The sequence below is a fragment of the Coturnix japonica genome, chromosome 2 (assembly GCF_001577835.2).
Source record: "Coturnix japonica isolate 7356 chromosome 2, Coturnix japonica 2.1, whole genome shotgun sequence".
Classification (NCBI taxonomy): domain Eukaryota; kingdom Metazoa; phylum Chordata; class Aves; order Galliformes; family Phasianidae; genus Coturnix; species Coturnix japonica.
This window is the reverse complement of record NC_029517.1, coordinates 67,012,848-67,030,553: the sequence shown is the minus strand read 5'-3', so window position 1 is coordinate 67,030,553 and position 17,706 is coordinate 67,012,848. Positions and strand designations below refer to the sequence as shown.

At 39.0% G+C, this 17,706-nt stretch overlaps 1 protein-coding gene across 1 annotated transcript in view; it reads left to right on the top strand.

Moving 5' to 3' along the window:
• CAP2 (cyclase associated actin cytoskeleton regulatory protein 2) overlaps positions 1–17,706 on the top strand; it is a 58,638-nt gene that overhangs the window by 30,183 nt on the left and 10,749 nt on the right. The window contains exons 5-7 of the mRNA XM_015854682.2: positions 8,383–8,526; positions 8,757–8,842; positions 9,762–9,867. Coding sequence (XP_015710168.1) covers positions 8,383–8,526; positions 8,757–8,842; positions 9,762–9,867 — 336 coding nt within the window. The remainder of the gene's footprint in view (positions 1–8,382; positions 8,527–8,756; positions 8,843–9,761; positions 9,868–17,706) is intronic.

Below are 17,706 nucleotides of genomic sequence, written 5' to 3'. Positions count from 1 at the left end.
TTCATCTGCTTCTCAGAAATTACATTCTGACATCAAGCTTCAAATGTTAAAAATAAAAGTCTGTAGGAAGATGCTTATTATATAGAGGTAGCAGAAAGAAGATGATGAATGGGAAAAAAAAAACATTTTATTCAGGGAGATGTTATTTAAAAGGCATTTTGAGAGGATGTTGCTCAGGCAATTCAGAAATTAATATGTTAAAGAAACTTGAAACATAAACCTTCACAAAACATTGGTGTTACATGTTTCGGATGTGAATTTTCTTCTCCCAGTAGTTTAAGTAAAATACAATTCTGACTGAAAAATTATGATGTTGTATAATGATGTTAAAAGTTATTAGCCTTCCTAAGCAACTCAGTCTGTTTAACAAGTTTTTTAAATCAGGATTTTGTACAGAAACATATGAGATCACTGCATCAAACATATGAGGCACTGCACTAAATTCCTTGTGATTGGTAACTTGTATCATCTTCTATTTATGAGTTGCTTCATTTCATTTTAAATGTTCAAATAATTTTAAGTTGCATGTACTATTAGTTATATAATGTCCTGTGTAATATTTAACAATGTACTTCTATATTATTTTATGATATTTATATATTGCTGTTTGAAATTATTAACTCTAAATCTCACAGTAACAAATAATGATAGAATAAGGTAAGATGCTTCTGTGTTTAATGGGAGCTCCATACATCTACTTTGATCCTCTGAGTTGTTATGTGAAGAGGATTAGTTTTAGTTAATGAAGTCATGGTACATATATTGACATTGGCAACTTGAAACTGCATTTTAGTGTATCTATCTTAAATCTCCCCACAAACAGAAAAATGTCCTTGTAATTAGGCAAAACAAACACATCCCATGGTAAGAAGCACAGCAAACGGGTTTAAATGATGAATTCAGTTCAGACTATAAATGATTACGTAACTCCTCACTGAACTAAAATAAAATACTGAGTTCATGTGACTGGCAGAACTCGTGGATTTTAAGAATTAACATCGTGCAGATAAATATTCCAATGAAATACTTGCTTAAATATCCAGAATGTATACACAGGGAAGTGAGAGGTAAGAGAGGGCTTTCCTTTTCTTCTTCTTCTTCTTTTTTTTTTTTTTTTTCCTAGAAAGAGGGAAGAAATAAACCCAGGAGACTGTATTTGAAGTTGGAATGAGAACCATGGAAACAAATCCTGAGGTTTTTAATTTCTTCATAGTCAAGCAAAAATTCCATTGTAGAAACAGAATGGTTCTGGCCATTTCTCTGAATTGAGCTATTCTCAGAGTTTTTCTAGAAATTAAAGATGGAGATTTACGGTTTTGTATTCTCTTTCAGTTTAGGATTAGTCATTTTTCTCTCCTATTTTTAAATCACTCTGGTAACTGAACTGCATCCGAGCAGGATTTGTTTTCTAATTACATCAACTTGGATTTTTCTTATGTCATTCCATTTCCCAGTATTTTTCCCCATACCTACCAGAATCACCCTTACTTCTTTCCAAAAATATAAAGTCCAATATATTTGTTGTTAATTCACTGCCACTCTACTTAGCTGGCTGCTGCAAAGCTTCACCTTTGCATCTAGAAATAGCTTAAGGAAGAATTTGGTTCGGTCCTTTTAAGGTCCTCAGGTCTCAAACTTACAGAAGGTGCTAAAGAGTGACAAGGGCAGACCCTGAGAGTCCTGAGCTCCAAAGGGAACCCCTTCCCCCATCCTTTTCTCTGAAATCTTGTCAAACTGTTAACATAGTTCTGTTATCAGCACGCCTACAACTGCATGAGATGTATGGTCTCAGTCACAGCAATGGACCAGCTGACAGTTTCCAGTTGCCGTGCTTCTGCCTCGCTGTGTTCACAGGCTCATTTCTGGATATTGTTGCTAACTCTTAGTTTCAGACTGGCTTTCATCTTTCATTATTTCTTTGTTGCAGGTGTATTGCAAGTCTCCAGATAGCCCCCTGGCACCTATTACCTCATAATGTTGTCTCAAAAGTGGTAGATAGCATTTAAGCAGCCTAAGCTCATGGTATTTTCTGATTGTGTAGTTAATATCTGTAGGTATTCTTGTACCATATCTCTTTCCTCACTTGTATTTACCAAAACTCCCACATTGATAGTCCCTGTAGTGAAAAGAATGATGCAAGTGAAGTTCAGTTCTGCCCCACAAGTAGTGCATTGGCTGTAAGAAGGCCCAGAGACACCTCAGGATTCAGGGAACATATAAGGGCCAGGTTGGTGCCACATCTCACAGTCACTGCAGAATGGAAACAGAGGCAGAGATGCACATCAGCACACATATCTAGACTGGCTCACATCAGTGCCACCAAGCAGAGACTTTCCAGCATCCTATGTCCAGTGCAAGAGCCAGGCTCCAGTAAGCACAGGCTTCTTCCCTTGTATTTGTACTTTGTACATCAATACTGGCACTAAGAACAGTGTCACCCTATAAGGAAGATGTTAGACAAGATGGCACTCCACACATTATCAAGCTCTCCACTTGACATACCCACTAAGTAGTTCTGGGGATCCCATAGGCTCTTACTGATGAGTTCTGCTGTGCCCTCAAATGATGTCCTAAAATCACCAGACTAGTTTTCAATCCCTCTAGCAATACTTACATTCAAACTGTGTCATGTAAGAGCATATATGTATATTTTTTCACTAGAGAGATCTCAGGTGAACCACATGAATGTCCAAGCATCTAACATGTTTGTCCTGGTACATACCTGTGTGGAACCTAACCGAACTTAACAAAAACATGTGAGATCTCAGAGTTGCGCACAGAACAAATGGGGCTCCATAGAGTACCATTTTCTGAAGTAATTTTGCTACTTCAGATGGCCTAGGACCCATTGGCATGGACTATGATCACAGCAGCAAAGATCAAGGAGTAAATACGCAGTTCATTTGTGTAATTTTCTTGTTGATGAGGCATGGGATGTTTCTTGGCCTGTGTGCCTCAAGCAGGAGGACCCTTCCATGCTGAAGGTGCTCCTCATGAGGAGCTGTTGTGGAAAGGAAAGCAATATAGAGAGCACTGAAGTCCGTTTTAAAAAGTTAGAGTGTTGGCCAAAAGTGTGATTTGGCAGTGCTGCAAACAGCTGCATGCAGCTCCTGTCAGGCCCTGGGTTTCTCCACAGGTTAGCAACTATTCTCTTTGATGTTCTTCTCCATTTACCTTCCCTAAGAGTTAGCATTTCAAAATGGCTAAAATTGTCATGTGGGGTTTGGGTTTGGCGTTCCCATTTTTTTCACAAGCACAGAATTGCTACAGCTCAACTTGGCTGTTAGACTGAGAATTTATGTGCTAAGAGGAATAAATGCCAAATACCAATTAAGTCACTTTGGAAGCACACAAATGTGTCTAAGCCTCCGTGTGGATGAAGCTGACGAGACATTTCTGCAGATTTGTCTCCCTGTGCCATAGTCCTGCTGCCACACAGCAGTGAGTTGAAGTGGCAAAACCTGTACTATCGGGAAATACTTGTTCTACCGCTATGCTGAAAATGTACAGGCTAAGAAAACAAGATCAAAATAAATTAATCTCTCTCTGTTGTTAGCTAAGAGACCTCTGAACCCTAGAAATATTGGTATATTCTATGGATGGGAATGTGAACCACTGGGTTCACGTGCAGTAGGTTACACTGTGGTGTCAAATAGGAATGTGAAACACTGTGATGTGAAACATTTCCTGCTAAAAGAGACAGAGATCAGCAGTGTGAAAAGCAGTTTGGTGGCAGCCAATAATAAAAAAAAACACCTGACAGTGTTTCACTGGAGAAATGAGGTAAAGAAAAAAATACAAGTGTCTGAGAAATCCAGATTTTCACTACAAGCAGCGTGATTTGGAGGCTGAAAGCTATGAACTAGCTTGGATTCACTTCTGAAAATACATATATAGATTTTCTATATAATTCATAGAAAGATTATTCCTCACCCTAATTTGAACATTGATTCCATTCACATACACAGCCACAACAGAAAAGATAAACCTTTCTGATATGACATATATAACAAAAAAGCTCCAATTTTCAAGTCTTCCATATAGTTTGCCTTCTACAAAATATGGGAAAGTACAGTTGACCTGAAACTATTTTAGTTTCCTATCAGAGCCATCCATAGTAGAAATGCTCCTTGTTGGTGGTCACCAAAACTACTGGTACCCTACCTGTATAGAACAGAATGAGACTGCTCATCAGCATTAAGAGTCAAGGCAGGCGTCTTGCTTAAGGTGTCCTTCTGGGACATCTTTACAGTTAATGGCAGAACATCTTGAATGGAATCTTCACATTGTAGCATCTATTAAAGACAAACAATTCCTCAGGGACATCTCTTTCTTCAGTTACAACAGAGAGAATTAAATCTCAGCTGAGAGCAGATGCTCACTCCTTAAGTTGTTAGACCTGCATGTGGTGAATGCTGTCCATGACATCTTTCACCCCACGAAAGTGTGGGATGGGACCATATTAGACTGTTAACAGATACAGTAGCAAAATCTACATTACTGTTTTAGTTCACAGGGGGGCAATGCTTTTTCTCCAAAGCAGCTCCACTTACTGTGCTGTGATCACATTGAAGTCTGAGGGTGTGCAAAACGGGTACCTTTCTGATGAAGTTAAATGGAAGATGGCTGCTCTCATAGAGCACCTCAACTGCAATTTACAGCTAGTCCAAAATAACCTCCCAGAGATGCGTACAGTGTGAATGCCACGTCCTCAGCACCAACTGTCGTGCTCTACAGATCCATTCCTACTAGGCTGCACTATATAATGCAGATACAATGAGGATTTTGAACTGATGGAAGAAAAGAAAATAACAGAACTGTAGAATGGGGACAGCACTTTCTCCAGCGAAGTCTGAGGTTTTCAACTAGTCACTTGATCCAGCAGTCAAAGGTTAAGCAAGCTTTATTGTGCATATTTAAGCAGTTATACGGTGCCTTAATAGGCAAATCCCAAAATACAACAGTTTGGCCTTTCTCTGAATTAAATGCACATGGCTCAGTCCTGTTGACCTGTCATTGGTGGAATTTCTGTGAGTATTATGAAAACTCTGAAGGGAAAAAAAATGTTTTCAGTAGGTTCTGTGGGAATACTGGCATTCCAGGACATTTTATATGACTAGGCCTAGACTGTTCAACCTCTGAAGCCAAAGCCTAAGGCAGTTCTTTTTGTATTCTGTAACTTTTGTTGTTGTTAGTTGTGGGTTTTTTTGTGCTCAGTGCAGTAGTCTCATGATTCTTGATTTTCTACTAAGAATTCTAAGGCATAGATCAAAGCTGACTAGTTGTTTGGGTATTAATATTTAAAAAGACTGGTTTTAATAATCATTAAAAAGGGACAAAAGAATACAAAAGAAAAGGGACAAAAGGAATTACTTTTGATATTTTTGATATTGTGCCATTATTGCATTTCTAAACATTTCGGCAAAACTGATCTTGTAATAGGAATGGTGTTCATATAAAGATAGTTAAAATTCTGTTAAACAACTGTGCTGTGTCTTAAATGACAAGACATCTTATCTGGCAGATGCCAAAGGCATGCTGGAGATTTTTCCAATGGCTCTGAATCATCTCCTGGAATTCATTTTTTCTTAGAGTTACAATATAGACAATCAGTTAATTAATAACTGTTCTTATAGTCATTACCATGAAGAGATTATTCTCCTAGAACTCTTAGCACAACGGGTTCTGTATTGTAGAGCCAAATAAGACTGATTAATGCCAGAATTAACGAGCCTTTCTATATCCATATGCCATATACGCTATAATTCATCTGCAGTCTAATCACTAACTAAAAGTTCTAAACCAACTGCAGGGAGACAAGACTCAAGTGATTCTGTGCAGGCCTGTATTCCTTCATTCCTGACAATTACACTGAAGCTTCGATCATAAGGAGCTCACAAACACACATGATGCACAGTCATCCAGACAAGCAGGAATTGTTACAACATAGGATAAGTGCCCAGAAAAGGGAAGGTAAGCTGTACTGCTTTTACAGTGCAAAATAGACAGGATAGAGCTGAAGATATCCTCAGGCCCTTAGAGGTTCTTTGCCAAGTGAATGATTACTTTGATCTGCTCCCCTTCGCATATTATTTGCCTTTAAAACTCTTACACTGAATTTCTGTGAAATTACTTCAATTTGTTACATTTTTCTTAACAGCAGATTCCCAACAGGTTAAGTCCTATGTTCTGAGGCACAGAAATAATGTCTGTACCAGTAAGAGGAAACCCTCACAAAACCGGTTGGGAGTTTTTCTATGAGTGTAAGTTGGAGTGGCAGGAGGAGCGGGTCTTATGTTTCCACTAGGGAGAACATTCAGCCCTGATTTTGCCTTCTTACTTGTATATACCAAAATGTTCTACATAGACAACCAGCTATATTAACATTGTTTTATACAGAGGAAGGAGCACAGAAAGGTAATACTGCTTTCCTAAAATCTGACGATAATTTGGCGGAAGAGCTGCAAACAGAACCTCTCTTTGCAGACTCCCACTTCAGTGCCCTATCCACAGAAGTGTGCTGCCTCCCAGCGCTGTCTAGATACACCAGGCATCTGTACAGCTGTATTTTTAGCCCTGATATTCTCTCTGTCTGGAACTGGACCATGAAGACTCACAATAAGCCAAAGACTGTAAATATCCCCTCAACTTTATAGGAGGAAAACTGGCATCATATCAAAGCAGAATGAGCACTTAAATTTCAGCTTTGCTAACTACTGTCATACTTAAAAGATTTCCCTAAAAAAATAACAACCAACCAGCTGCAGTATGTTGTAAACAAGAGAAATTAGAAGGAAGAGTTCCTGCAGAATGTAACGGTTTATGGCAAGAGAATCAATTTTTCAGAACTACAAATCACAGAGGTTTCAGGGTTCTTTCAGACTTAATGACTTGCACTGGTCATTAAGCCATAAACAAAAGTCTTTCCATCTCCTAATAGTACTGTAAACATTGGTTTTCTCCCAGCCCACTTTGCTGCAGGAGAAGCACAAATATTCCTGAGCACTTCAGATGCCCAATCCTTTCTTGAAACTACATTGCCTTTGAAATATTAAGGCTCCATTGTTGGATCAAAGTTCTTTTCAGAATTTATAACCTATTTTTGTCCTATTTTGAGGAGCATCTTTTGAGTTATGTTGATCCATAGCAAACATGCTTATTTTCAGGTGACATGATCTTTGAGGTCCCTTCCAACCCAAGCTATGTCATGATTCTACAATTCTATGACATAATATGCTTTAAAGCTGAGGTCTCACAGAAAGCTGGAAAGATGTAGGGATGACAGAGACCAAGTAGGATGTATATGCGCATCGTTTTGTGTGATGACAGGACAGTCCTCCAAATTATGAGGATTAGTTTCCCGTAGCAAACATATCCACTAAAAAGGGACTCCTGATACTTTGTCAAGAAAATAATACCTTGAGTGACTTCTGAGTGAAGAGCCAGGGCAACTCAGCATGGGGCACTCTCTTTGGTGGGACATAGTATGGGTTCTGCAGGCGTACTTTTGCAATAGAGATTTTGACTGTTTTTGTGGAAATATATTACAAAGTTTCAAAACACAGAAGTTCTTTTACTTGTAAACTAATGACAGCTTCTCTCTCAATGAGTTGTTTTTGAGTGGAAGAATTTTTCCCAGCAAGTTAGTAGTCCACAATAGTTTTTCTGAGACACTGGATCTGTGTCATTAACATTCACTTTGCAGAGCAGAAGAGCTTGGAGAGCTTCTACATTCATTCTGCTTTTCTCGCTCCAGACACTATTCCTTCTGCTCAACAGTCATTCCCCTGGATACCATTCCTTTCTGATTAACACAAGGGAATTTCTCCAAGCCATGCCTTGCAGGCAGTGTATTTCCCATGAAATGTTCCCATATTACTTGCAGCCAAAGGAAATTTAAACATTAAAACTTACTTGTAAGTAAGTTTCCAACTGAAATGGATATTGCCTTCATTGCATTACTTTCTAAATCTTGTCACTAGATGATAAAAGGTCACTAAACTAACAAGTAATTTGTTTCTTATAGAAACAACAGCTTGGTTAATAATATGAAAAGCTCCAGTGTAAAAACCCTGAAAAAGCTCCAGAAAGATCACATGAGAAATGCTAAAACTCTGAGATACGAGGCCTCTATGGGCCTTAAACAGAATGGCACGTAAAACTGCTGCCAATGCTGAGAACAATTTTTGCCATATCACGTTATTAATACTTAATGTCAGTGCACTTTGCTGCTACAGCCAGAGCAGTGTAATTAAATGTTACTTTAATGTGCTTCCCTTCCCTTCCCACTGTTAACACAGCAGGCAGGGAGGACAATGTTACACCGTGGGGTGTTTTTGGACTGCCAACTGCTAACAGCAATGTTTTCTTTTTTTCTTGCAGAATGAAGTGGCAGTGCTTCTCAAGCCAATATCAGAGAAGATTCAGGAAATACAGAACTTTAGAGAAAGAAACAGAGGAAGTAAAATGTTCAACCATCTCTCAGCTGTCAGTGAAAGCATACCTGCGCTTGGCTGGATAGCAGTGGTAAGTTACACATGGGCCAGTTGGGAGGGCTGTCAGTCCACTGGATGTTGTGACCCAGAAGAGGTCCAAATCTTGCAGAACATTGTAGTCTCATCTGCATAGTTATTCACTCTACTACAACCAAGAAGCTGCTTTATATTATACCTAATATATGAGGGAAGGTGTCTGACTAATGTTTTACCTCCTTTCTCCTTCTGTCGTTTCCTGCTACCATGGGTTGATGGTCCTAGTCTCCTAAACCAGGCCCTTATGTCAAGGAAATGAATGATGCTGCTACCTTCTATACGAACAGGGTATTAAAGGACTACAAGAACAGGTATGTTGCAAAGCCCCAGTATCTACTAGCCTTAGTGAGAGAAGAGAGCATTAACCATGCTAACAAGGTTCACAATCTTATCACACACACAAAAAAAGCATTTTGTAAACAAACAAAAGCATTTGTTAAAATCTGATCACAGTAGCTTGTTTCCCCTCCTCATCTCAGATCAGCACTGTGTCGCAGTGAGAATAGCAGCACTTGCAATGCTGGTTTTCGTTCTCTGCAAGTTAATATGATTAATTTTCTGGTGTGCCAGAATGTTGGCTAACTAGCTGCTATGTGTCCTTGTCTCACTTGTGCACTCAAACTGTTACTGTTTTTTCTCTTTGCTTGGAAATGTGTGTTTACATGCTAGGTGTGCACAGTTGAGCATCTACTCTCAAAGCTCTCAAAGTGATTCTTTTCTGGACCACTCTTAAAGAGCACAGGTAATTCACAGAACAGTTCCATGAAGACTTAAGACTTTTAATTTGTATGAAGATTCTTGATGTATAAGCTTTTTAGTCAGATGCCTATTACATGAGCTAGTATTACACTGAACATATGAACTTGGGAGCTAGAGCACTTCAGGTAACTCAGAAATTCAGAACCTTGAGATTGAGTCCAGGAAGCTGCTACCAAGTTCCAGACAGCTTTGGTGCTTCTTCAGTTGACTGTAAGTTTGAACAAGAGGAGATAACACTCTACCAGCAAGAAGCAGGCTGTGCCAGAGGCACCTTTGCCCTTGTTTGTCCTCTGGAAGGGCCCAAAAACTTTGCAGTGTAATAGGCCTGAGTATCTTCAGCACTGTGCTGGCTTGCTGCCTGCTCACTGTTTTGTCCATAGCTGCAGGCTTTATCTGCTTTAAGCATGAATAGCAGCATTGCCTGATTTGAAGTACAAACACAGATATAAATATTGTTCCTCCTTTTTACAGTGACACACGCCATGTTGATTGGGTGAAGTCCTACTTGAACATCTGGTCTGAGCTTCAAGCATATATCAAAGAACATCACACCACAGGTCTCAGCTGGAGTAAAACTGTAAGTACCCTTTACTTTTTCATGACAAAAAAACCCCACCATAAAATATAAGATACCAATTTGACTGCTAATGTAGGTTGTTAGATCAGAAAAAATGCATATCTGGGTGAGAAACAGAACTCATACCCAATGAACTTCCTAGCCAAGACGATAGAAGATTGAAAGGCAGGCAAAGTTGATCTATCAAGCCACTGTGGTACAGTTTTTGAGGAAAAAAGATTGTTTGGGATGATTACAACTATAATTCCCAGTTTCAGATAGTGAGGAAAGACAGACACAGTTCTCCAGGCCAGATACAGTGGAACTTAGGAACAAAAACAAAAAATGTGAAGGAAAAAGAAACACAAGTAATTCATACCAAGTTCTTAGTCCACAGATAGCCATCCATATAAAATTATTTTATACAGACATAGATCATTTCTGAAATATATATACTTCATACATATATTCAGAGAGGTAGCATATATGACTGTGCTATTTGTGCTCTCTAGATCAGCATCATCTGGGTGATACATCTGAAATGCATAACAAGATGATCAGAATGAATATTGTACTCTAAAAGAAGTAAAATCATGAGGAATGAATTTTCTATTGGATATAAAGGAGAGAGTTTATATCAACAGTCTACATTCATGCAGTGTTCTACATAAGATTGGAATAATGTACTTGCATTTATTACCGAGTTACAAGATTTGCTGTCATAATTTTCTAAACTTGCCAGTGCACACAGATACTTGCACATACAGAAATTCACACCAAGACTTTCACTTCTATATAGGCAAACAATTTTTCTTTAATTGAATGACTGTTAAGAAGGCTGGCATGGACTATCAAATAATAATTCTCACATTCAAATTGTTATACAATATAGTTGTGAGTACTGGTAATATTATAGAGAGTGTGGCTATTGCAGATTGTACTTGACTGGTCTTAAATGCATCTCAGCCATCACATCTCTCTATTTTCCATTCTTTAGATGTGCAGCAAATAGCTGAAGCCAAATGTGTGACTTGTTTATTTGTATTAATCGTAGTTTACTGTGAACAGTGCTAGTACATCTTGAGTGATGAGTCTATTAGTACATTTAAAGCATTGCTTTCACTCTATTTGGACATCATTTTCATTTGAAAGAAGATGTATTGGACGTATGGATGATATGAACTATCATTCATATAATCTATACCAGAAAGATCAAGAAAGATTATACGTCTACAAGAAAAGGGTTTGTAAATTTTTACTTCATGTGAGTGTAAGCACATTGGAATCCAGTAAGTTGGTAGGTTGTTTAAATACCTTGTTGTTTAGATGTTGTCTAAATATTTTTATGAAGATTGATAACAAATATATTCATGAAAGCAATGAATTACTAAAATGACCTGTGATTTTTTAATGCATTTTAAGGTGAGAATGAAAGTGACAGATTCATGCTGCACAAAGTTAAGCATAAAAGTCTGCACAGTCAGGGCCTAGACAGAAAGGAAAGCTATAAGAAAGAAGCAGACGGACTCTTTAGCAGGGTTTGTTGTGATAGAACAAGGGGAAATGGTTTCAAACTAAAAGAGGTGAGATTTAGATTGGATATAAGGAAAAATGCTCTTTATGATAAGGGTTGCCCAGGTTGCCCAGAAATGTGGTGGATGCCCCATCCCTGGAGATGTTCAAGGTCAGGCTGGAACAGGCTTTGAACAACATGATCTCACTTGAGGGTGTCCCTGTTCATTTTATGGGAGTTGGACTAGGTGACCTTTAAAGGTTCCTTCTACCTCAACAGATTCTATAATTCTATGAAATACAATATTTAAAAGTCATAGAAATCTTCCATACACAGTTGTTAATCATGGCACACATCAGCTTCCACTTATATGCATAAAAGGAAAAAGCAGTAGTGTGGCAAGGCTTTTAGGAGGTGGTACATTTATGAAAGGGAGACTTTGATACAGAAAAGCTATTCTGCTTTAGGGGGAGAGAGAAAGAAAGCAAGTCTCTGACCAGTGTAAGTACACATTTATAAGAACACCATAGCAATAATTTAGCCTTCATAGCTGCAGAAGTCAACAAAGCAATGCTAGAAGCATTATAGAAAAAGCTGTTAAGTGAGATATTTGGGTATTTCTACAGAGACTAAATATTCAGGGAGAACATTAACTGCTGCATTTCTTAGAGCTGTATTGTTATAGCTTGGACTGCAACAAAACACCAATAGCATCAGCCCAGATCAGGCTAAGCTTGTGTTTCCAAAAAGGAGGGGGCAGGTTTTTTTTAATGGGCAGTTGGCCTCTTTATCTATAGATGCAGCATAGAGTGGAGCACACATTTCTGGCCGTGCTCCAAGGCAGTATCACAAAGCCGTGCAATTTCCAGCCCCCATGTACCCATCCATCAAGCTGCACAGGGCAGCTGCAGCCAACTTTGTAACAAATCATTAGTACGTACAGTAGTGTTCTTGGCTCCAGCAGCAGCACACAGGCAGACACTTTAGAGGAAAGCGTAAGAATTGTCTTAATAAATTATAGGACATACACTAAAACTAAAATACATTAAATGTATCCTGCAGTGAGTAGCAGTTCAATATACTCTCTGTATATCAGTTTTGCCATCTTGATAATTGGAACAATAGTAATTACCCAGCTATTAGAGATATGCAGGCTTTAATTTGCTGCCATATATGACGTTCTGAAGTGTCAGTGAGTTTTATGCAAAAACTGGTATTACAGTGAAATGCTGTAAATGTGCAGTGTACTAATGCAGCAACCATCATATTTGCTTGTTACAGCTTTCTGACTTAAACATGAGTTGTACGGCTGTAGCAGTAACCTATGTCTTTTTTTCTCAGTCATTACTGAAAATAGCAAGTGTCCTTTTCTTTCCCCTCGCCTCCTAAATCAGGGTTTCTATTGAAGCACAGCTCTTTCTTTCCTCCCTGCTTCTTTTTTCTTCTCTTTTAGTGGTGCAAAGAAATGAACAGCTGTAATATAAGCTCACAAGAACGCCTCGTAAAAGTTTGTTTGTTACAAGGACTGCATGACTAAGCTGGGGGAAGTGAAACTTCTGCTCCCGTTACTGCAGGTTAACTCTGCAGCAAGAAAACAACTAGCGATAATGAGAGGTTGCTGTAGTTTCCTGTACATCAAATAAATGTTAAGAAACAGATCTTGCTCAAGGATAATTGTCCTAAATGTTCCTCTCACTTGCAGATAGAGCTGCAGTAAGTTTTTGCTGTTTGTACACAGTTGTCATTTAGGACGAATTTTGACAGCAGGATTTAAAGAGATATTCACAATATAGGGGTGAATTTCCTTACAGTGTTTGTTTTAACACATAATGACACTCAAGTAATGAATGCTCTCCCACCCCCATTTATAAATCAAAACAATTTGTTAGGAGGAATCTTGCATTGGTATAGCATTTGATGTAATTGAATCAGTTGAGATTTATTTATATCCTATTCCCACTGAGTCATAAAATCATTGAATGGCTTGGGTTGGAAGAGATCTCCTAAAGTCATTTTCCTTTCATTAATATACATATATATGTGGTCATATACTATTCTAAAAACATTCTTTATAAGTTGAAATTCACCGCAGGTTCTACAAATGGCCATCGTGCTTCCTACAACAGCCTGAGTGCGATTACACTAGACTCAATACAACCTTAGGCTATTTCATGCTCATCCAAAATAATCACCTGCAGACACTTTCCTATTAAAAAACTCTGCCTGTCTCCTGTACTATCAAAATACTTTCTTGCAATGTATCAGCTCTCTAAATACTGACACGGACAAGCTTTAAAAGACCAAATCCTGCAGGCAAAAACCTTCTATTATTATTACGGTATCACTTCTGTGCTGTTTGGTTTCACTCGCTTATCAAGAAGCCATCATCTGAGCCACTTCTCTGAAGCTAAAGGTCAAAACTGTAGTGCCAAATTCCATCCAAAGCCACAACTGCAATCCCAGAGGATTCGTTCTGATAGAACTAATGGCAGCACAGACAGACCGATTTAAATGTATCTTGGATAAGACACAGACTTTTTCAGAGTGATCAGTTTTTCTTGTCACAGCTTTTCTTTACCTTTTCTGTCTTTCTCTTCCTTATTATTCCCTTTTCTTCTCCCTCCTCCTCTCTCTTTTCTTATATTTTATGTTAAAAATCTGTTCCCTTTAGCTGTTTGTTTCTCAGGGAATAAACATATAGGGTTTGATATATGATCAGTTTAGAAACCGGTCACCAGAAAGATAAAAGAAAAGCCGCTTTCCTTAAGGCAATGTCTTATTTGCAAACTGCCCTAAAAGCTGTCCATCATCTTAGAAACTTCCTGGCAATTCTACAGTTAGTTGCCTCTGCTGGAGTTTGCCTCTTTGACACTGAAGTCCCTTAGAAAGAAAGGGGTTTTACTCCCTTATTTAAAAAACGGCTGAACATCTGTCTCTGCTGGCTATCAGTGGTGTCCTTTCAACATCAGTGACCCAACACCACTCAGACATGTTAAGGAAGAGGCTGGGAGAGGTTTGTTTGACAACAGCTGTCAAACGCAACATGTAACATAATGCAACCTGGTTTCAGTGGAAAAGGGAAAGGGAAAAGAAAACTGAAAGCATGTAAAATGGAGAGAGAAAAGGAAAAATGAACATCTATTAAAACTTAAGCGTAGTGCAGTAGAGTGTCATGTTCTTTTTAATTGGATTTTTGTTTAAGTATAGGATAATTTAATGTACCTGTGGGAGCAAGTTCCTCATTGACAGCTGCACTGAAATACAGCTTTCAGATGGTTTAGAAGACCTTAGCTGTGTAAAACATTTCTGACTGAGTACCTGGAAAGATGTGAGGACCACTTTAAATCCTGAACAGGTGACAAATGGCAGAAATGCATTAAAAGGGGCTTAAAAGTTTGCGAACTCAACAGATAAGTAATTCTGCTGGGACTCAGTAACAAGGAAAAAAAGAGCCTAGTCTGGTTTTTGTTGTTTTGTGTTTTAACTCTGAACAATTACAGGCCCTGCAAGTCAGCTGTTTCATCTAGTAAATTGTGTGTCTGAGAGCAGCAGAAGCCCATGCAGACAGGTGGCATAAATACTGTACGTAATAGAACTGTTGTGCTAAGCTACTTTTGCACAGAAAACACCTTAACAAGAGCTCTGTGCCCCTAAGACAGAGTCCACCTGTTCCCAGAGGTTGACACATGATATTTTGAGCTCCACAATTCTTGTCTTTGCCTGTGCATATGTACAAGAAGAACAATAAAGAATGCTGTAATCATTTTAGGTGTTAAACTAGGATTACTAAAAGAGAGGGGGTTTTGTTTCTTTTTTTTTTTTAAGGAGAACATAGTCCCCATTAGGATTTTTATTTACCTGCTGCCTTGAAAAGATGACTTTTCAATAAATTAAGGGAGAGATTTTATGCCTACCTCTAAGCCACCTGCTGCCTCAGCCACCAATAGATACTTACATCTTAATATGAGTTACATCAAAAAAAGTACCATATATTTACTCACATTCGTATTGAATTTATTTATATGCTTTGTATATATATTTATAATCTGTTTGTCTTTGGCTAAAACTGTCCATTAGAGTTACAAGAGATGGGTGTTCGCTTAAATGTTCCACAGCAGGTTCCCACCATAAGAACTTTGTTCCCCCCTGGACACATGCTGTACTGTGCCAGCCAAAGATAGGTATGATGGCTTGTACAGGGCCTGGCCCATAAGACCTTCTCATCCACCCCCAGGACAGCAGCATACCCATGTGATAAAACTGCGTGGTTTCATTTCAGCTCTTCCCAGTTGCCTCTGGAAACCAGTGACAGGGGCAGGAGATTCTGATTACGGTTCTTTGCTGTTACGATACCACAAACACAACAGCATGTCAAGCTGCATATAGCCCCTGGAACCTACAGAGAATGTGTATGGACACGGTTGTGTTTCTCTGGCAAGACTGGTTACTGCATTGTGCTTCTGGGGAAGCTCTCGGTAGACATGTTCTGCATGCAAGTCCTAGCTCCCTGGAAGCCAAGGGTTTCACTCATCTCTACTGTAATTCCAAGGGAATTAAATAAGATTCAGCACAGATGAATTTTAATTAGCCAGCTGCCCCAAAAATAAACAGTCTCTTCTTTATTCCACTGCGCCAGGTAGGCAGACAGCTTGGTGAAAAAAAAAAAGAGTACCTCACCCTTCTGCCAGTCCTATGAGATAAAGGTAGAAATACAGCTTACTCTGAGCTTGTACTGCAATCCTGCAAACCCTTCCACGGTGATAATGTGCATTTATCAGACCCAAGGCTGTCAGCAACTTCAGACGCTGGCTCCAGGCTGAGGTATGGGCAATGGGAAGCTCTTGAGCCTCTGCAGATGGCTCTGGGCTATCCAGCAAAAGCTATCCCTGACCCCTTCCTGTCGCCCAATTCAGAACATAGTTTAGAAGGAGGCCAAAGACATTTTTATTTTCCCAGAGAGAAAAATTCTGGAATATTTTGTCCCCTTCATGACTGTTTCTATATGACCACAGGGCCTGCATCCTCTGTTCTTGATAGGACCTTACTCAGAGAATGACAGCTTTTCCCCTATTTCAGGAAGCTCCAGGAACAAGATTGAAACCATATCAAGTTCACTCTGATGCAAAGCTAACAGGTCAAACGTTAATGGCTTGTTTTTATGTTGCATTTTCATGAAGAAAGCCTGAAGCTATCCATTCCCCTCGCAGTTCTTACAAGCGGCATATTTTCAAATGATGAAAAAAATGACCTCACCAACGTGGCAATGAGAACATTCAGCTATCAGCACAACTTGTCACGAAGCGTACAGACACCACAGCACTGAGAACAGCAGCTGTTACCAAGGCAAACAGCTGAAATAAAAGAGGAAGAAAGGCGGCTTGCAAATAACCGCCTTTGCTAGTCCAAATGGCTCTTAATACTCTTTGTGTAAAGACACACTGTTGTTAACATCTGCTTGAAGTTAATATAAAGAGTTGTTTGCAAATAGCAAAGCTGGTAAGCACCTGCTGCCTTAGGAAGGATGAACTTTTGTGGGCATATAACGTGCTATTTTATTCCCAGCAGCTCTCGTAAACACCACCCTGTACAGAAAAGAAATGAATGGACTTTGTGAAGAGCACTTTAGTTGAAATAGGATAGGACTATACACAAGTACTGCTAGATACCAGAACAGTTTAAGAGTCTGGTTCAGTAATATTCTGGAGCCCGAGGATCTAACTGGTCTGCGAAAGATGACTAAGAAAAGGAAACCAGTTTCCAGTGACTTAGGTTGATAACATTGAGGTCTATGCATTAATAGAGGTCAAAAATAATGAAAAGAAGAAAGCCACTTCTCTAGTCTGGTTTTAAAACTGCCCTTGGCATGAGCATGATTTAGTCCTGCACAATCTCCCTGACATGAATTTCTGCATTTCCAGTTTTTTTGCGCCTTCTATCCCCTTTTTATTTAATTTTATTTTTATTTATTTAAATTATTTAAAATCCTTCTGTTTCGTTTGTGTTTTCACTAGATAGTTCTTTCAGAGTTCTGGGAGAGGGATCATCCACTCCCCATAGTTAAATTCCTCTGAGTTTTGCTTCTACTTTCATTACTGGACATTCCCTTACAGTTTGGAAAACTGCCCTTTGATGCACCGCTTAGCATCACTGTTTGAGCTCAGAGTCTCCTGCACAGATTAGGCACAGGCCTTTAACACCTGAAGCAGAGAGACTGGCAGTGACCCACCATTCTGTGTCGTATGCAGAACATGCAGGTAACTCCTGCATCTTTGTCGCTTTTGCAGAATTTAATTGGTGTTAATTACAAAAGAATGTCAGCTGCTTCTGCTTCTAGGTGACAGTTGCTC